The sequence below is a fragment of the Perissodus microlepis genome, chromosome 13, assembly GCF_051167445.1.
Source record: "Perissodus microlepis isolate ML-2025 ecotype Zambia chromosome 13, ASM5116744v1, whole genome shotgun sequence".
Lineage (NCBI taxonomy): Eukaryota > Metazoa > Chordata > Actinopteri > Cichliformes > Cichlidae > Perissodus > Perissodus microlepis.
The window spans coordinates 23026940-23047631 of record NC_140473.1 but is presented as its reverse complement, the minus strand read 5'-3'; the positions used below and the strand labels follow the sequence as shown (position 1 = coordinate 23047631).

The 20692-nt window shown below is 39.9% G+C and overlaps 2 protein-coding genes across 32 annotated transcripts in view; one reads left to right on the top strand and one right to left on the bottom strand.

Annotated features, from left to right (window-relative positions):
* The window catches only part of camk2g2 (calcium/calmodulin-dependent protein kinase (CaM kinase) II gamma 2), an 80762-nt gene extending 65727 nt beyond the window's left edge, over positions 1-15035 (top strand). For 4 of the 31 annotated variants that reach the window (XM_084948241.1, XM_084948237.1, XM_084948245.1 and 1 more), the window contains 7 exons: positions 4571-4615; positions 5489-5534; positions 9141-9269; positions 9983-10058; positions 11431-11525; positions 11987-12238; positions 13342-15035. In XM_084948241.1, coding sequence (XP_084804367.1) covers positions 4571-4615; positions 5489-5534; positions 9141-9269; positions 9983-10058; positions 11431-11525; positions 11987-12219 — 624 coding nt within the window. In that variant the 3' untranslated portion in view covers positions 12220-12238; positions 13342-15035. Of the gene's footprint in view, positions 1-2264; positions 2346-4570; positions 4616-5488; positions 5544-8361; positions 8473-9140; positions 9270-9982; positions 10059-11430; positions 11526-11986; positions 12239-13341 lie in introns of all 31 variants that reach the window. The other 27 variants (XM_084948253.1, XM_084948246.1, XM_084948243.1 and 24 more) reach the window with 12 other exon arrangements.
* The window catches only part of ccdc88ab (coiled-coil and HOOK domain protein 88ab), a 68253-nt gene continuing 62168 nt past the window's right edge, over positions 14608-20692 (bottom strand). The window contains exon 38 of the transcript XR_014801927.1: positions 14608-20166. The gene's annotated coding sequence lies outside the window, so the exon portion shown is untranslated. The remainder of the gene's footprint in view (positions 20167-20692) is intronic.

Here is a 20692-nt window from a genome sequence, read left to right as displayed (position 1 = left end):
CATTTTCAGACATTAATAACATGCTGTTCTGAATATTTTGATTCTGGTAAAGAGCCTTTTTGAGGAGGCTTGGGGGGGAATAATCTTAAAAGGACCTCATGTTTGTGTTTCTGTGCTTTTCTATTCCAAATTCTGCTCAAGTTGTTTTAATAGCACTGAAGTGCTCAGATTCACCAAGTTAACAGATATGGGGGTTTTTTTAGAAAGAGGAACAAGGCTACATGTCGGCTCATGACCTTGATCAGTTAGGTCCAAACAAAGTGGCTCCACAATGCTGTCATGATTGCAGATCATGTCATGGAAGTATATTTTTTATATTTGAACTTCTTGAAAGTTAAATGTTTCTTATTCATGAGAAATGTTTCTCCTCCAGCCCTGAAATGCAGTAAAAGATGTCAAATCTGTAATCTGCCTTGTTGATGGTGTCAGCATTGCACATTAGTTATTCTGTTAGAAGTTGTTCCTAGTAGGCCTCAGAGACTGCCAAAAATACTGTTTAAAGTCACACTGGGGTAATTTGCTCTTCTGAGAGTTGCAGAAAAACAGCTAAAAACTCCCAGCACTTTGGCCTTAATCTTTCACTGACGTAATCCATTCGTCCACACCTCTCAACTTTCCTGTGGGAATATTTGTATTCCCCTTTCCCTCGAGTTAGCTCGAGGCCAAAAGGAGAGTCCAGCTGAAACAGTGTTCTCTTGTTCACATCATACATTCCAGCCTCAGTCTGCAGCTGTAACATAACCTATATCTTAGTCATCCAGCGGAAACATTACTACAGCTTTTAGGAGCAAGCGAGTGAAAAATTATGTTAACTCATAAGCAAGACATTAAAAGGACAGAAATATCCAAACGTGTAGTCCTTATGGTTTTTAAGCTCTCTAAACACATAGATCCTACATTTTCCATAATGCAATCAACACCATCTTTTTGTCATACCCTCTCTGCCTGCTGAATAATTTTTTACACTACCTGGTTGTTTTGTTTTTTGTTTTGTTTTTGCTTACAAAAGCTAATTTTTGGCGAGTTTTGCAGAACGTTTCTTTATGGCTTGCACAAATCACCACAGAGAAGTAAGAAACACATTGTAAATGTGTCTCCTACCTTGGATTGCACTTCATGACTTTAATTATATTAGTAGATTCCCCAAGAGTGCAGCCAATGTCATTTTAATTACATTTTGTACTACCTATATCATAGCTAAACAGAAATATGAATTCAGAACATATTTTTTAAAATTAAACCTTCCTTCCTTCAGCTGTAAAAGGCTGATGTTGTATTATCGTCATCCTGCCGGGCGGGCAGGACCATAGAGACCAAAGTTTCTGAATGCAATAACTCCAGAATGAAAAAACACAGGAGCTTAAATTCCCACCGTAGGTGTATTTACTAAAAAAGTTGTGACCTCGACCTTAATGCCATGTAATAACTTGAGAACAAGGCAATGTATGATTTTCAAATTGATACAACATGTGTATCCACTAGGAGGCTGAGGGGGTATCGTTGGCCGCTGTATTTTGTTTTCTTTAAAATTTAAATTTAAATGTTGCTGTGAGTATTTTTTAAATTAGCAGCCAACATTTGAAAAAGGTTTAGACAGATTTCACTTTTTAAAACTCAAAGCCATAAATAGGATCTGTTCAAGATCATCCTTTAAGTAGTTTTGTGTGTAAAATAGGCTTTACTGTTATCTTTGCGTGAGCTAATGAAGGGGAAAAACGGCTTAAACCACATATCTGTTGCATGCGTTCACACAATAGAGAAAAACCTGCTACCCAAGGCCTTTCACTGCATGCACAGACCTGGACTGCTGAGCTCGCTTTAGATACAGACTGATTTCTCTTTCTATGTCAGCAAATGATTCACATTTTTTTAAGTGCTGGGGAAGAAAATAAGTCATTCGCCCTTAATATATGCTTATTGTTAAAATGCACTTTTCTGTTAACAATTCACAATTTTATTAAAGGCATAAAAAGATTTTGTTTTGGTTACTTTGTATCTATGAGTTCTTGATCATGAAAAGAAACGTTAAAACTACATGCAGAGCAGAAATACTGATGATTGCACCTGCTCTTTAAAATGCAAAGATAGGAAGGTGCAGATAAATAAATTAAGTTTAACATCTGCACATACAGCTCTTGCCCTGACTGTGCAGCGTATAGTCCGTGTAATGGCGCCATTCCTTTATTCCACCTATGACTCCCATAGCTTGGTTCATGGTTTAGTGGGAGGAGTGGGAGTCACTGTGTTGTGTTTCTTTGCCCCAGTCGCAGGGAAGCAACAGTAAAAACAGTGTAGTAAGCAGCAGCAGCACCAAAGACAGCAGCATGTCATCTTCAGCACCAATGGTACCTCATCTCTATTTGGTTTCTTTGCTTTTAATAGCATCATTTCATTGTTTCCCATCTTCTTATCGTTTAGTTCTATCCCCTCATAATCTTTTTGTTGCTTCCCATGTTAAGTAAAACCTTTTCCTTGTCCTCTGTCTCATCGATCATTGTCTGCCTCTCTGCTTCCGTTTCGAACACAAACTGTGATCTTGGCGGTGAATTTGATGACTTTAAAATTAAATGACTGGCTTGCCCCTTTGAGTTTGTCTCTGCTGGCTTGTGTTTTACCCATACCTCCGTGGACACACCTTCATATATTTACCCGGTGCCTGACAGGTAGACAAATGACTTTCATTTTCCAGTACAACAGCAGACACTTCAATCAAGTTCTGCTCAACCACATCCTCCTGACTCCTTTGTGTGTTCAACTATGTCACCAGAGCTTTGTTGATGCTTTGCCTTTGAAGTGGAGGTTATTGCCTCTACATCAAAAGATGACCTTTCACAAATTGCTCTTCAATTTCTGAATGGTAAATGATGGGGGCTTCTGGGTAAAACAGCAGCCTGAGTTGACAAATGAAAAACAAGCCATATTTTTGCAAGAGGATGCAGCCCCTGTGTTTGTGGGATCGAGTCATTTATACAACATACAAGAGTTTGTACGATGTTTGTCTCAGGTTGGTTAAATGGAAACGATGGCAGCATAACACACAACAAAGAAATGTGCACTTAATGTGTACTTCATTTCTAATTAATACAAAAACTTTGTCTCCTGATAGTTTGATCTGGCTACTTGAATTAAAAAAAAAAAACCCTAAAATGATCAGAAATGGTCCATTGCATTAGTGGGAAAGAAATAAATATCATGCCTATCATGTCTTAAGCCTAGCATAAGACTGTAAACCAAAACATCTAAGTAACAAAATCTAGCACAAATAGGCGTTTTGAAGACTTAAGAATGTTTCCAGTAATTAACTTTCTCTATAAATTCAAAATGTCATTTGATACTGTTTGTTTTCTTTAACAAGATATTTCCAGTCTTTATTGCTAGCTTTTAGTCTTATTGAACATATTAAAAAAAAGATTTGGTATTTTATTGTTGTAATTTTGTCATGCTTGTCTGAATGTCAGTGGGATTACATTAAAACAAATAAGACCTTTTTGCTAAATTTAGTCCCAAATAATGTCAAAAAGAACGATGAGGGAAGATAAACTTATCCTACCTTAGCTTGCCTTTTCTTGTCAGAGCCAGCCCTCACACTCTCCAGTTTAAAAACAGAAGATGGCAACAGTCAAAATCCTCAGTTTAAAGCTTTATAAAAGGCTTCCATCATTTATGTACAGTATACGACATTTACCATACAAACATAACAGCATCAGTATTTTTATTTTAATCTGCAAGAATGCATTTGTGTTATTTTTTTATATATATATCTATATATTTGATTCTTATAGAGCCCAGACTGCCTTCCCAGCAACTGGACCAGTCCCCATAAGAGTTTACAACCTGGGACTGTCGTCTCGCTGCCGTTACTTGTAATACTTTAAATTCTGCATAATCCCATATGTCACTGAAGGGGCTGCATCTTCTAAAAGTTGGGTCCAGGGTTGGTGGAGATCATGCAAGTGATCCTGACTGACTAAACCAGGATACCGTGGGTTTGTTTTCCAAACTGTCCAGTACTTGAGCTCTTGAATTGCTTTGTGCTAAATGTTTATGTCACAGGGTCAAGGCTGGGGATGAGGAGTTGTTGCACAAACACAATTCACCATTAAACCAGTCTTCAGCCCACATGGGATGGAGGGATGGAGGGTTGAGATGTTAAAGATTGTCTAGTATTTATCCATTTACTAGCTTAGCTTTAAAGTCACTATAGCTATGTGTAGGTTTTTTTAATATGGTTTACAAATTGCAAACCCCTCCTCCTCAGTCGTGGCCTTGGCTGGTGGTGGATATGTGTATAGCTGTGTTCATGGCTGTTTTCATCCATTTCGGAGGTTCTAAAACAGTCCTGTAGGCCACAGTGCTGGTGAATGGGGAAACAGACTGATACTGAGCGCCTTGACATCAACAATCGTGGATTTTTATTACCATAAATGTTCCACAGCCTCTGCACTGTGCTTTGTTTTGGTGTGCCCTCATGCGTCTGTCGTCATGATATTCCCTGGCATCTTTTGCTGGTGCCCACCCCCTCCCTGTCATACACTCCCTGCATGGTAAAGTGTCTCCTACCTCCCCCCAGGAAGCCCAGACAACTGTTGTACACAACCCAGCAGACGGCACCAAGGTAAGCTGCTTCTACTCCAGCCTCAAGCCACTACTACTAACACTCGTGGAGGATTTTCTCTAATATTTCTGCATACACCACCATTAAAATGATTATACACTTCATGTTTAAGGTGATATTCTGCTTATGTAAGAACACAGGAATACAACCTTTGATATTTTCATAGTTTTTTTTATTATTATTTTCAATCTGCTTCCCTTTGAGATGGTTTAGTTGATCCTCAGGTTTTGTCCCCTCAGAGCAGCTGATATTGACAGACTACAAACTTTTCATTGCCTTTTCCAAACTTGCAAATACTCATGGTACCCTACTACTACTCTTTATGTGAAAGAGAAAATCCTACACGCACTGTCTTTAAAAGCAGCACAAACAGACTCGCTACTAAAACAGGAACCAAGTGCCGCACAGCTTTCACTGTTGTGTTGGTGCACACACGTTTGTTAAATACCAGTGTCACTACATATTCAAATGCTGATGGTGTTGCACTATTTCCTGTACACTGAAACTTTTCTCACGTTGCCACATGGGCATGTTTCCTCTCGAGAAGCGGTTCTGCACTAATCTTACACATGCCTTCCTGTTAAAAATTCATTTTAAACTGCTCCCACACGTTGCCGTAATGTGTGGCTCTCTGCGCTTCTCTTCGCTGCTGTTCTGGCTGGTTTGTGCTCCTGGGAGGGAGTCATGTACCCGTCCATCTGTCCATCAGGTTGTCTCTGTGTTTTTATAGGCGTCTAAAGCATCCCAAACCTGTCTCAGCTACAAATTAAAAGATGATTGTCCACCTCTCCCTTATCCAACTTTTTCCTCTTCCACCCACTCCTCCTCTCTCCATCCACCTCTCTTTTTGTCTCACCCCTTTGTGTTTGACAGGGCTCCACTGAGAGCTGTAATAACATAGAAGAGGAGGAGATGAAAGGTAGGAAAGGTACTTGTCCAACTTTCACCTACTCTGCATGCATTGGTTCACTTTGCATCCAATCCAGATCAGATAGATTTAAAAAAAATGACAAAATATTTATTTCCTCGCTTTATGTTAAGGTGATGCATGTCCTCTTGGTAGAGCTTTCAGGAATCTGTCAACTCTGCTTTTCCACTACAAAGAGCTTCTGTCAGAGCACTTCAGGCTGGGATAGTCAGTACGTTTTGGAGTTGGAGGAGCATTGCAGGAAAGAAACGCTACGTCTGAACGCTGTACTGTGCATGTTTACTGACTTAAACAGTACTGCTATGCCAGATAATATGCTTTTTCTGTTGTCTCGACTAATTCCTGTAGGAGGGCCTAATGGGTGAGCCTTGTCCTCAATGCTGCACTCACGCTAGGGAAAATGACCAAAAATATTGCAAGCATGTGAACTTGTGATCTTGTTGGCGTTGAAATAGATGCTATAAGACGGGGACCAGGTGTGTGACTAGTCAGTTGCAGTCGTCAAAGAAACTTTGGGGTATCAGAACGGCAATGAAATGACAAAGGAGTCAGTCCTGATTGAATAATGTCAGGTTGGCAATTAAATGCAGTCTGCTTGTGAGGATATGGGAGTTAACGGTGACAAGTCAGCACAAATCTGTTGCTTCCTACACACAGAAATTCACATTAACTACTTATACTCAGAAGATTTCTCCATAAAGAGAGATGTATTGCTCCAGGACAGATATTTAACTGCAACCTTGCTTTTATAAAGCATTATAACCAGAATACAACCATTTGGCAACCAGTTGATTTGGGTCCTTGCCGCAGACGAGTTGTGGTCATTGATGCTGACTGACTCAGATTGATGACAATGTTTGTTTGTGAATCAGATGGAAATTATATACAAACATTTACTAATCTGTCCTGAGAAGGATTGCAGTCGAGTCAGAAGCATCCCACCAGGTGACCGGGTAATCAGTTGCCAAATAAAATTCAGTGCAATGAACCATCTTTCTTTTTTTCTTCTTAGTTGCAAGGTTCATATTTTTACTTAAGTGACTGAGCTATAAGAAAGTTAAATATCAAAGCAGGATGAAGGTTTGCAGTCCTACCAGTTTTTTGGGATAGATTGTTCTACAAACAACAAATGAAACGAACGTTAATTACTTCAAAGTAATTTTTTTGTCTTTTCTGGAAGATTATCTGCAAATGTTTTGAAAGATGCTGTAATCACTTTAAAGTTCTGCCCGTTGTGACTTTTAATCACAGTTGTATTAGAAAGTGAAAGCCATGGCTTTGGTGAGCAGTACCTCATGGATCTGCGGCAGGGATTAGGAAGAATGACTGAGAGTAAACACTGCTGTGTGTAGAGAACAGGAGTATTCTGCTCTTACAGTAATTACATCATCATCTGAATAAGTCCAAACAAAGGATCCCTTGGTAATGACACCTCCGAAGCTTACTGTTGTGTGTTCCACGTGACGGTATCTTTGCCTCATTTCGATTGTTGTTTGCGTGAGTGTGTGTATGCTGCCATCAAACACCACTTAAGCCTTTAATTAAGCCATCTTCAGCCTCAGGGATGACCTTTTAAGGTTTCTCAGTTGAATGAAGTAGCACAGAGCTACCTGCAGCTTACCAGAAAGGAGTTAATCCTGTTACTTAAGGCGATGTTCATGGATTTACTACCACTTGATCTTAAAAAGCATCATTACTAACATGCAATCAAGACGCCTTTGTTTATCGTGTCTCTATTGTCTTTCTCTGAGTTTGAATGCTTTTATAATTTGTTGGATGAAAGAATCTGCTTGATTAGTGTTAGCTCTTTTGTCTACTCTGGATGTTAAATCTTCAGGTTGTGCGCAGTGGTTTGCACCATCCCTTCACAGCAAGAACATTCTGGGGTTGAATCTCCGGGCTCTTGCTGTGTTTCCATCTGGTAATCCGGACAAGGACACGCATATTAAATTGGCTGGAGTTGTGAATAGAATGAATAGAATAGAAATGCGTAAATACGTAGAATAAAGTGATGTGTGACTATGGTAAAATTGACTTGTGGTTTTAAGTGCTTCAAGTGAACAGTAAGAAAAGAAGAAAACAGGAAAGGCCTTAAAGATAAAGAACAAATAAGATATATCAAGCAGATTGTGTTCAGATTTCCAATCTTCTGCAACACGATGAACTAAAACTCTTCACTTTAAACTTAGTTGTGCTGCAGTCTCCTAAAACCAACTGTAATTAAACCGTTGCTGCAGAATCTTATGCCATTTTGTCCTGGACTTGTATTTGCTGCACATTTGAGGCCAGTAATAAATTCAGTTGTTGAAGGTTGTGTTGTGTGTGATCTTTCTCATTTCAAAATTAATCTCTGAAATTAGACATCAGGCTGCTGTGTCTTAATGCTGAAAGCGCGCTCACTTCAGAGCACAAGTGTAGCGCGTGTGTCATGTCCAGCTTGTGTTTCTTTGTAGTTTCTGGTTTGTGCAGCTGGTTTCTATGTTGCAGATCAGCTCTTTGTGTCACTCTTTTTATCTTGCGCTGTGTGATAATATGCGCAGCAATAGCTTGTAGTGCCAAAACATTTAGCCAGCTTATAGAGAAGTCATTTTGCAGAATAGCATTCAATAAACTTGATGATTTGCTGCTTTCCTTTGGTTTACGTGAGGCTTAAAATTGCATACCTTTCAAAGATGTGATTGATACTGGCAGCCAGTGAGTTTAAGGTGGATTAATGGACAAATGATGAGTTCCTATCAGATTTTAGGAACATCCTGTGGCCTGCCAATCAGCATGTTTCTGTATGTTTGTTTGTATGTGTGTCCTGTGATGAGAGCAGCAGCCACCAGTGACTCTACCAGTACAGACAGTGCAGGGTTAACACAGTCCAGCACTATTGAGGAGCAGGAGCAGGCGCAGACCCCGTCTCCTCAGTGCCCACCACTCACCTGTAAGTCAGCTGCAGTTCACCCGATTCGCCTTTCAGCTCTGACCTTTCTGGCCTTTTCCTGTCGCACCAGACAACAATATTTCAAGACCAAAATAAAACAAGCAACACAAGACATTATGGTGGTAAAACAGCGACACATGAATAGGAATATTAGCTGTTCGAGCCATCACCGGCGCTTGTACCATTTCCAGCCCTACTGTGCTGCCATCTACTGGTGCTCTAATATAACTACAGTTTACTGCTTCCCTTCTGTACTATATCTGTATCCAACTTCTTCAACCCACTATTTCATATATTGCAAAGTCATGTATATCAGCGGTCCCCAACCTTTTTTGCGCCACGGACCGGTTTATGCCCGACAATATTTTTATGGACCGGCCTTTAAGGTGTCGCGGATAAATACAACAAAATAAAATAGTACCGGTACAGAAAAAAATAAAATTTATTCATAACACACGTGAAAAGACCAAGGAAAACCGAGTAAACAATAACAAAATAACGCTGAAAACCGATAAAAACCCTGAAAACTATACATTTCACACCTGAGCCTCAACTCTCGCGGCCCGGTACCAAACGACTCACGGATCGGTACCGGTCCGAGGCCCGGGGGTTGGGGACCGCTGATGTATATAACCTTATTTTACCGGGATGACTGTATCTACCTGCAGCTGCTCCCCTCCAGGAGGCTGTTAGCAGCCCCAGTGTTCCTGTAGCTCAGCCCAGCCCAGCTCAGAGCTCGTGTCCTGCAGCAGAGTTCACTCTTTCACCCCCCACAGGCAGCAGCAACCTGCAGCAGAGTAAGTGACAGGCAGGTTTTGGTGTGTTTGTGCAAAGGCTCCGAAAGCCTTTTGTTCAAACTGTGCGTCATTTGTTGACAGAAGACTTTATGGACATGCAGGTCTGAGTTTTGCTGAACGTTCTGGCTTAGCTGCTGCATGTTAGCTGATGTCATTTACAACATGAGAATCCATAAAGTCTGGTGTGTGAAAATCTCTGCTGGTTACGCTGTGAGTGCGTACATGGAGTTAGTGGCTTTGTGATCATCTCTGCTACAGATTCAGTTTAATAACTGGTGTTTTTGACGATGATTAACCTTCTCCTGCAGTATTTTTTTGTGCTCTCAAATTCAAAAACTGTAGTAAATGATCGGTTTTGTTTGTGAAATATTTTTGGAATTCCTTCAGTCAAGAGAAGTTAGTTTAGGTGTTTGTTTTAGAGATTTCAGGGTTCAGTGGCCTGTTGAACATTGCATACAGCTTCAAATACTCTTGATTCTGTGTTCAGTATTGAAGTGTGTGATGTGTTTGGGTGACCTTAAATGTCACTGTCATTTATACCAGAGGCGGTGTTCCCGTGTGTAGAGCTTATTTCAAATGTCAGGCAGTAAGTTGAGGGAAAGCATGCGGCATGGATGTGCATGTTCAGCCTCCAAATGATCCCTGACAATCTGTGACCTCTTTTGTGTGCCCGCCCTCTTCTTCCCACCCCCTCCTCCTCTCTCTGCTTGCAGCTCGTAAACAGGAGATAATAAAGATGACTGAACAGCTGATTGAAGCCATCAACAATGGCGATTTTGAGGCTTACACGTAAGTTTATATATATAAATCAATAGAATTTTGTGTGTCATCAGTGTTCAAGTGCTCTTATAGCTCTGTGCTAAAGTTCTGAGCTAGTACCACTAATTGAGCAATAGTTCTCCAGGCTGTCTCGAGGTCTTTCAAAGCTTAGATGCTTTTTTCAGTCCAGTATGTGACCATTTTGAAAGGAATGTTTTGGGGGGTGGGGGGGGTTTTCCTTGCTGTATTAAGCCACTTAACACTCACTTGTGAATCATTCACATATAAAGTGTCTACACAGACAACTTAGCAGAGAACCACCTGAAAATTTTATCTTTAGGCACTTTGTTTCTAGCAGCAGGTGACAAAAATACAGTTTGTTCCCATTTCTTGTGTTGAATTTAAGGAAAATGGCATCAATAACATAGTTACACAAGAATAAAAAAAGAACTATTAGCACAAAGAGCTATTAGCTGCAAATGTGTTGCATCTCAGAAGGGTGTGCAGTGTGTCCATAAAAGATTGATAAGTGTTGGACAAAAACAAGAAGTGGCAAACTTAAAAATGTATCTACAAGAGATGAACAGTATTTGAAAGACCTGACACAGAACCTGAGAGATGCCTCATCTGTAATGGTTTAAATGAAAGGATGGCTGTAAGAAGCCATTCTTACCTAAGAGAAATTGGAAGAAAAGGCTGCTGAATGCCAAATTTCACAAGAACTGGGCTAAAAGTCAGTGCCAATAGCTTTTATGGCATTATGAATCCAAATTGGTTCAACTTGTCATCAAAATGAATGGAGGAGGTTAGGAAAAAGGTTCAATAGTGAGGCCATCAGAATCTGATTTACCATGTATTACCATCGGGAAAGTATCTGATTGGCGACAGCTTCATTTGCACTGTCAGTGCAGTAAAAGCATACCTGAATAGAAAAAACTATGAAGCACTATCAGCCATGGATTGGCCTCCCCAGAGCCTGGACCTCAACATCACTGAAGCAGTTTGGGATCACCTTGACAGAGAAAGGTACAAAAGGCAGCCAACATCCAAAGAAGAGCCCTAAATTTCCTTCAAGATGCCTGGAGAACTATTCCAGGAGAAATTGCAAGAAAGCTTGCATAAAAGTTCAGGCTATGTTAAAGAGTAAAGGTGGTCATACCAAATATTAACTTTAGGTTGTTCAAGCTTATATAAAATCTGTTTCTGCCTTATATGCTGCATTTATGTACATGTTTAAACATGTAAAAGATTGAGCCCATTTTCCTAGCAAGAAATTAGAGACAGCTCAGGACTTTTTCACAGTGCTGTAGATTACTATGAATTTCTCCTTTTATTTTTTGGTCAGATTTTGCTCTTTGTCATTGTTCACGTGAGGATTCTCTTGATTGCTTTTTCCTCACAGGAGAATCTGTGATCCAGGATTAACTTCTTTTGAACCGGAGGCCCTCGGAAACTTGGTCGAGGGAATGGACTTTCACAAGTTCTATTTTGAGAATCGTAAGTTACTTGATTTAGTGGATTATTCCTTCAGTTCTTGAGCCCTTTGAATCCACAGGGGCAATATAGTTGGCATTTGCTAACAAGAGTTTAGCCTACAGTGATATGTTCATTTATTAAAGTTTTCATTTAATGGTCAAATGTAACCAAACATGTTGCATCTCTCTACCCTCTAATTTAAGACCGCAATTAATTTTTAAAGTTGTAGAATCTGCAAACTTTTCTTCCTTTTTTTCCTCTTTTCTTTTAATTAATAACAACATTTTTTGTCCAATTTACAATCTAAAATCTAGCAGATCATCAGTGTTTTGAAGTGGTGAATCCAGTGAATTAAAGAAAATATTAAATTAATAAAAATATATGGAATAAATGCAGCTGGGACATTAAAGCCATAAACACTACAATGTGCCAATTCTACCTTTACATATTTAGTTAATGCATTTTGCATTTTTCCATCATAGTTCTGAGTAAAAACAGCAAACCGGTGCACACCACCATCCTCAACCCCCATGTCCATCTGATCGGCGAGGATGCCGCCTGCATCGCCTACATTCGTCTGACGCAGTACATCGACGGTCAGGGACGGCCGCGTTCTTGCCAGTCTGAGGAGACTCGTGTGTGGCATCGCCGTGACGCCAAATGGCTCAATGTGCACTTCCACTGCTCAGGGGCACCAGCTGCACCCCTGCAGTGAACTGAGAACTCAGGCCCAGGTAAGGTGATGCCACCACCTCAATACGACAGCCTGAAAGGTGCAATAACAGTTCAATGCCGCATAAAAGCATTAATGTGGACTGCAAAATGTCTTCGCACAGGTTATTGGGTTCTTTAATGATTTTTGGTGTGCAGCATCAATCTAAATTGCAATTTTTAATACTTAGAGCACTGAAATCTTTTTGTCCATCTCCCATCTACATTATCACACACTTTAGCATTCAACTTTAATTCAAACTACTTTATTTCTGTCACTAGGCAACTTCTACAACTGATACTCCATTATTTTGGTTTTTGTGTATAAAATTTCAACAGCATCGGCTAAAGCTAGATCACCTAAAACTCTAGTAGCACATTAGAGAAACAGGCCTGTGTGACAGTTTAATGATATCCATCAGAGTTTAAAGGTACTCATTGTAATCAGAGATATTAAGAGTTGTTGAGTAAACAGTGTTATTAGGCAAAGAGCTGAGTCGCATACAATATGAAGCATGTTGTCCATCAATATAATAATAATGATAATACTTTATTGTGGGGAAATTCCTCTCTGCATTTAACCCATTCACTCAGTGAAGCAGTGGGCAGCCAGTGTACCTTGCTCGGGGGTACCTCAGGGTAGCCAGTCAGTGGATTGGAAGCCGACCACTCTACCTACTGAGTTATCCCTGTAATATGTATAAGTAATGCAATATGTATAAGTGAATGAGCGTAAAAGCAGAGTGATATTCCTTTTACTGTATTTAGACAATGGTGAAAACAAGTCAGTTTAATAGAAAAATTAAGGGGCTTTTTACACGGGATGCCCTGTGTTCCCCACTGCATTCAGTCCACCAGCTGTGGAAGCGGAGAAGGATCCATAACACAGTAAAATATTCTTAGTTTATTTATGTGGCACTTTTCAAGATAACTATCACAGAAAATAGCTAAAAACAAAGACAAGGAGATAGAAAATATAGTTTAAAAAGTTTAGTTTTTAACCTGCTTTTTAAAAGAGTCCACAGATCTCAGGCTCAGTGGGAAAGCATAAGCTCTGTGTCCTTTAGTTCTCATCCTTAACCCTGAGACAACTTACTCACTAACCGCAGTGCTCTCCTTTTTCCAGCTTTGCCTGAAGTCTAAAGCTATTGGGAGCATTTATTCTCCGTGGTCGGAGCGGTGTCTGGATCCTGCCCAGGAAGAGGCTGCTTGGAAAACACAAAATGTGGAAACATACCTTACAATTTAAAAAAAAAAAAAAGAGAAAAAAAAGCCACAAACCAAAAAACAATAAAAAAAAATAAAAAAAGCATATCTTAAAAGCTCGACTGAATGACCGACCACACCGACCAACACCAATCCAGTCCAACCCTAGCTAGATGATGTTGGGGCCCAGCTGATGTCAGCCCCTTTTTGCAGATGGTGCATGCTTCTGGTGGCAACACAGGGGTGATGCTGTCCCGATCCTTTTCTCCCATGGCCTTCATTTCCCCACTCTTTGTTCGTCTGCCACGTGGAAAAGTATTAACATGTTCAAAATTATGTATAACAAATGAAAAATAAGTACACTTCGCACAGAGACCGGGGCAGCGAGGACGTCTGGGGAAAAAGTGATTTCTGTTCAGAGCGTCTGTTTTAATCCAGTCGTTTTAGAGTTGTAAGGTATTTGTGGGTGGGGTTTATGGGAACGGGAGCAACTAATATTAGAATTTAACACCAGATTTAAGTGTCAGATTTGAGTATCTGCACACGATGTTTTAAGGGGGTTCAGGTGTTACTGAAGGGACCTTTATTTTTATTTTGTCTTTTTGTAATATGAATTCTGAAAAATGTTTTATCTCCTGAATGAGGGATACTGTTTTAAAGTATTTTGTGTTGGAAAAAATCATTTTTAATCAAGAGGGGTTTTATTTAACAGAATTGTGTATAAATGGATATTTATATAGGACGAAAGGGGGTGGAGGCATGATTTACTTCTGAGGTGTAGGTAGGGGAGCTGAAGATGAGTGTGATGGTGTTTTCGGCTTTTTTTCCCCCCGTTTTATTTGGTCCCGTGTTGTAAATATAAACATATTCACATACAACATGCATGCACACACACACAAAGTCCCTGTGCTCCAGCCTTTGAGGTGGAGCCTCTCCTGAGCTTTAGACACAGCATCCAGGCCAGCTCATCCTGAAGTTGCAGAAGGCCTCCATCAGTCTGCCCTGCACTGTGTGCATTGGAACACTAGGCAGCGCCATTGGTCAAAGTCTAAAGCTCCTCACGTCTCTAAACTACCTGGTCTGAAAGCATGGATGCTCTCAATCTAACTCTTTAGTTTTTTTTTCTTTAGTTTAGTTTTGTTTGTCTGTGTGTGTGTGTGTGTCTGTGTGTGTGTGTGTGTGTGTGTGTGTGTGTGTGTGTGTGTGTGTGTGTGTGTGTGTGTGTGTGTGTATTTGATGTGAAGCATGATTTATCTTAACTCTCTGATGGCCTGTACTGTTTTTGCACAGACACTTAAGACTCGATGCTGTTGTGGTCGCTCTTCTGAGGGAGTGAACCTTTCTGCAACTTCAGGTTATGCTTGCCAAAATCCTTCCCTTTCACCCTACCTCTGCCACTCTACTTTCATCATTCCTTCCCTTTTACAATCTCCACATTTGTCGTGACCTTCGCTAACCAGCCCTTACTACCATCTTAGTAGCACCATGACGTGTGATGATGATGATGTCACCCTTATGCCTGTCTCTTGTTCTGATTGTGTTCTTGAAATAATTTGTATATTGTCAGTCTTGGCTTGCTGTACTTCTGTGTGAAGTCCTGGCATTATTTTTTTTTTTAAAAAAAAAGCATGTTTAAAAAGGAATGCAGCCGAAGGAACGGACAGGAGGAAATTTTAAAAAAGGCACGATGGGAAGAGGGCTACACTGGCTAGAGGGCTCTGGGACCTTCGCTGATCAACTGCAGTCAGTGAATTTGGCCCCGTTTAGTTTTGTTTTTTTGTCAGATTCTGTTGTAAATGTTGTAGCTGTTAGTGTTTTGATCTAATCTTTGATATTTTCCATTTGTTTTATGCAGAGGTTAAAAATATTAAGGGTTTGAATTGAATGGAGATTCATCCCCTCACACACAGATCACTGCACACACCGAATGCTGAAATGTTGGGATAAAGATTTCTTCTTGTTAAATATTTTTGGAATTCACATCATGAAAGCACATGAGATCAAAGATTCTGCCTTTTAAGAGGACAAAAAAATAACATATCTGTGTTTCAGTGGTTAAACTTTGCAGCACTGTGTCGTAGAAACTTTGTGAGTGTGTGACTTTGTACCAGTGGAGGGGTGAGGCTTGCTATCTGTCCTGTCCCGTCCCGTGCGGCACCGCTTAATAGTAACTCATGCACCACCCGTCCTGTTGCTGGTGGTCACCTAGGAGCAGAAACCACATCGATGCTTCGGACCATCACATATCTGTGCGCTAACACAGTAAACAGACTGTAGAAAAAAGAAAAAGTAAATACATTTAAATCATATGTGAGCCCCACCCTACTGTATCAAGCGCCTGTGCTGTGGACATATCTGACATGCCATGAAAACTGTGTCTCCTCCCACTTTTTGCACCACAATGAAGTGTTGTAAAACCAGTACTGAAACTATGTGATGTTTTGTATGGTTCAGTAGTTCCATTTGTGCTCAGTTGTTTGTTGATACCACAAATTGATGAGATGCTTTTCTTTCATTGTGTGTGTCCGTGCGTGTATGTATGTGTGTGCGCTCGTTTCCACGCTTATGAGAATGTTTAAATGGAATGGGGAAAATACAGTTAGACTTTAACGACTATCTTAGAAGGAGGGGAATTTAACAGAGTTTGCCAGAGTATTTGGACAGTTGACGTCAATTATGACAAAACCAAACTAGACTCAAATATTTTGATATGCTGTAGCCGAGAAAGCTCAGGCAAAACCAAAAATATTAAAGGCTGAATTCCTTTAAGTTTTGACTATTTTAGGGCCCTTGCACTCACCTCTGGTCTGATTTTGTTAGGCTGGAAGTGAGCCATCATTGATGTTAATATGTGAGCTGCACAGGCTTAACAAATAAGTTTTCAGTTAAACGTTAACAGTGATTCGTCAACGTTTGTGACCTTACAGTGAGTCTGCTCACGACTTTAGTCACACAGGTGGTGTGCAGATCCATCTGTATCCTGTTGCAACTCCATATTTTTTATTCTTGGACTTTTACTGACTTTATTATTCAACTTAAAACAATTCTGTCCTGTCCCCCTTCTTTAACCTCCTAGGACCTGGCGTCCACATATGTGGACAACACATTTTGGGTTATTTAGACTAAAATACTCAATTTTGCTCTACATGGGCCTGATATCCACTTATGAGGACATTATACTGCTACTGTTCTATCAAAATTGCTCTTACTTTTCTTAAAAACAAAAATAAGGTTAAAAAAAAAAAATCTGGTAATTCTTTGTTTTTTACATTCATCGGGCCCCAATATGCCCAAATATCAAAGAGAAATTAAAAATGCATGTCGTGGAAGAGTTCGGGTCTTAGGAGGTAGCTTTTTTTCCTGATTGGCTGCCCCTCACAAACAGAAGGTTTGAACAGGAAGTGGCTAGAGCTTCTATGCTCATCCAGAGTTTTGTGCATAAAATATTAACTTACATGAACCAGAGCTAAGAGCATGAGATTTTGGGTTGTGCATATGCTTACCTGGTTACTTTGAATTGGGTGTGTTTAGTAAAAAAGAGAAAAAAATATACACTTTAAATTTCATCTCCACTTTCTTTGATCATAATTAACCTTAAAAATTAGATATTTCTCGTGTTTTGCTTAATTGCAGATGGCGGCAACAACAAGCCAAGACAGGGACTGCTAGTAGCAAGTTACGATGGATCTAAACAGTGCGTAAGATGATTTTAGAAATATCCACTTTCACAAAGCAACTTTAATTAACATGGTCCAAATTTTATAATTCATGCAGTTTCAAAGAATCTTTTTCTCGACGTTAAGTATAAACTTACCTGTGAGTCGTTCAATTTTTGAACCCTTACCTAGAATAATAAAGACCGGAAGATCTAGTTTTGGTTTCTCCGTTTTCCAGTTTCTGTCACACCACATATAATCCGTATTTCGCCTTGGCTGATGTCAGCTGTTGGATAAATCAGCTGCTTGATCACTTTAGGGCACAGATTAACTTTGGAAAAAGCACCAAATGCATATAAGAGAATAATGATTCCCTATACTTTAAGTAGCTTTCCTGCATTTGAATTCTTTTAAAAGTCCTATTGTGTTCAGCAGTCAGGTTCTCCAAATACTTTGGCAAATGTTTGAAATGTGTTAAGAGTTTACCCGAGTGAACCGAGGAGCTGAAAAGATTTGTGAAATGCTTAAAACAGATGTTTAAAGAGGATAATTTAAAAACCACAATCTTTAACAGCAACACTATATATGCAGTTTTACAAATGGAAGAAATATGCATGTCTACTTTCTGGTAATTTTTCACTGTTTACTTGATAAAGAAATTGAAACCTATGTTATTTGCATCCTCAAGGTTATGAAAAGGCTGAGATGTTAAAATCAAGTGATGTTAAATCGCTTTAAAATGCATAAAAGATTAGCAAAAGCCTTAGCTTTTATGTGCCCCTTGAAAGTGAATTTATTGCATTGTAACCTTACAATAAAAAAAAAAAATAAAAAAAAAAAAAAAAAGGGGGAAACATATGTCAGAGTTTCAATTGGATGCTGGATTTTTGCATGACCATACAGTTAATAAACATACATAAAAAAAAAAAGTGTGTTTTTTTTTATTCAAAGCTTTACTGTTAATGTAAAAAAATTTGCAATATAAACAATGTTAATATATAACTGTGGAGAAAACTATGCCTGCAATGAGATTAAAGCAAGTTACTTACATTGGGTTTTAATGTACGTGGTTAAAATGTGTTCATTACCCAACCCACTCTAAGGTATGTTGGTAGTTAAAGGTAACATGAAATTACACAGAATATATTGGTTCATCCATTTCTGTACCAAAACCCACTTCTAGGGTGCACCAAACACCCCTTTATTCAGCCTACATCGCCTCCCATGTGCCTATTAGGGAACAAAGTCCAGTCTTCATGCATATTTTAAAGTTAAATGGGCCCTGGGAGACAAACACAATGTTCTATTTTCAGAGAAAATTAGAGGCTTTTTTTTTTTTAATGATCAGTATAAGTAAGAAGGGATCATTTGCAAGCACGCTGCAGAACATTTTAACTACTGCTTGCAGCAGAAAATACGCAACTTGCCTTTAAGAACCATACCTCTGACTCCTGGTCATCCTTCTCCCATCAGTGAGCCTGGATGAGGTTCGATTCCATCGCTGACTTGATGGTTTGAAGTTGGCTGAATGTGAAGACGTTAATATCTCTCCTCTATATAAAGGCAGCCCTTCCTTTCTCGTCATTTTATCAATTAATGGGTATTTTATAACAAAGTCTGTTACGTAATTATTCCCTTCATGCCTACATCATGATGGTAAAATTTATTGCAGCACTTCAGTACTAGACTGCATTAACTTTTAACTATGCGTATCTGCTAAAGTTACAAATTAACGTTACACTACACCAGCTATTGCACTGGTTATTTTATACATATTTGGGGTATTTAAATCTGACTGTGTAAAGTTACTCACACACCAATTCTGCTAAAATGTAATAATGCAGAAATCGAGAGTAATTCAGCAGTAAGATAAACAACCAAGTACTGCAAGAACTACATTTGAGTTGCTGTGTTTTTCACCTTTGAAAAAGGAAAGGACCACAAACAGCAGCTCAAATAGAACTCCAACACGATTAGCACTGCAGCGCTGTTGTATTAGACTACACTCTCATAACAGAGTACCCCGACTATATATACATGCACACACAATAAACCAAGAGCGCACACAGGTAGTCTTGATGAATTTTAATTACATCAAATGAATTCATGTAAAAGTGGAAAAGGAGGAAAACACTGGGTCTCATCACTGCCAACATGTTCAACACAACAGAAGTCTGCACATGCTCCGTTTGCACTGGGCAGGTCGCAGGTCACCTATACTTCAGACAGATTTATTAAACGCTTCCTTACGGAGTCTCTTTTTAGAATGTAAAGACTATGTGCTTTTACAGTTATTCTCTGGATTAGAGCAGCAATGGAAGTGATAAATGAGATGCTTCAGTGCCATTTGGTGAAATGAAAATGAAGAGTGAAGATGAACTACATGTAGGGTTTTTCTCAGGGTGTGTCTCTGCCTTATAGGTGACCTGAAACACTCCCATGATAAGTCTCTACTTCTCTCTCACACTACCTTCACTCAATCAAGCTGTCATGGCTTCCTGTCCGAGTCCATTTGGCATCCTGGCATGTTTCCATTGAACACTGTTCTCTTTGATTGGATAAAGGAAGCGGGATGATTGATTGATTGCTCCATGCAGATTGTGATTCTTCGGACATGCTTCATGTTGTCTTTGTTTGTGCGTTCTGCCCAGTTACAAAATGTTTTATGACCATGGCACTGGGCAGAAGAAGGTCTGTCTCACTGGTTCAAGGTTGCCCTGTTGGCTGTTGTGTGAACACTGGCACTTTAATTTTAGTCCACAGAGACTAGTGCATGTCTAACTGTCCGTCACACTGAAGGACACGTGGCAGTGCAATCTGCCATCGGAGTCTTAGTGGAAAGAAAACAAATAAAAACTGTCACTGTAACATTTTCTAATAATTTTAAGTTGTTTCCTTGATTCAAGGAAGAAAGAAGAAAACAGAGAAGGAAGCCACTTTTCTCTACTGAAGTGTCCTGGGTTAAAAAAAAAAAAAAAAGGGGGGGGGGGGGGGGGGAGACAGGCTTTTACAATCTTTTCTCACTGTAGACGGTCTCAGCAGATTCACCCTACTAGGCTTCAGACACACAGCTCCAAGGCCACCTTTCTCTGAGTCCCAAGCAAGCAAAGAGGAGTAGAGAGAATAGGAAAAGAAAGATGACAAGAAAGTTGAGAAAAATAAAAGAAGGAAAGGAGATGGAAAACAGACAAAGGAGAAAGTTAGAGATCAGAAGCTGTACCAGCAAAGACAGAGACGTGACAAGGGAACACAGAAGGACGCCTGGATCTACATGCAAGAGGGAAGGATTTGAGCGCTACACCAAAGCCATGCAGCAACAATAAGCAGCCTGCAAACACCGACTTCTTCACTCAGCAGTCGCCAACAGCATGAGATGCTTTATGAAGGAGTGGGAAACGGTGAGCTGCTGGAGCCGAATGGCTCGTCTTGTCGAGGGATTTGAGATCCAAGGGGGGGGGGGAAGCAGCATACACTGAGAGCTACATGGTAAAATGGCCCATATGCCATGCAGACGGGTCTCATCAGGCTCCTTGAACAGGCGTTTGGCACCACAGTGACAGTGAGGGGATGGACAGGACAGTGAGGGAGAGGGTAACAGCTTAGAGAAGCAGGGGA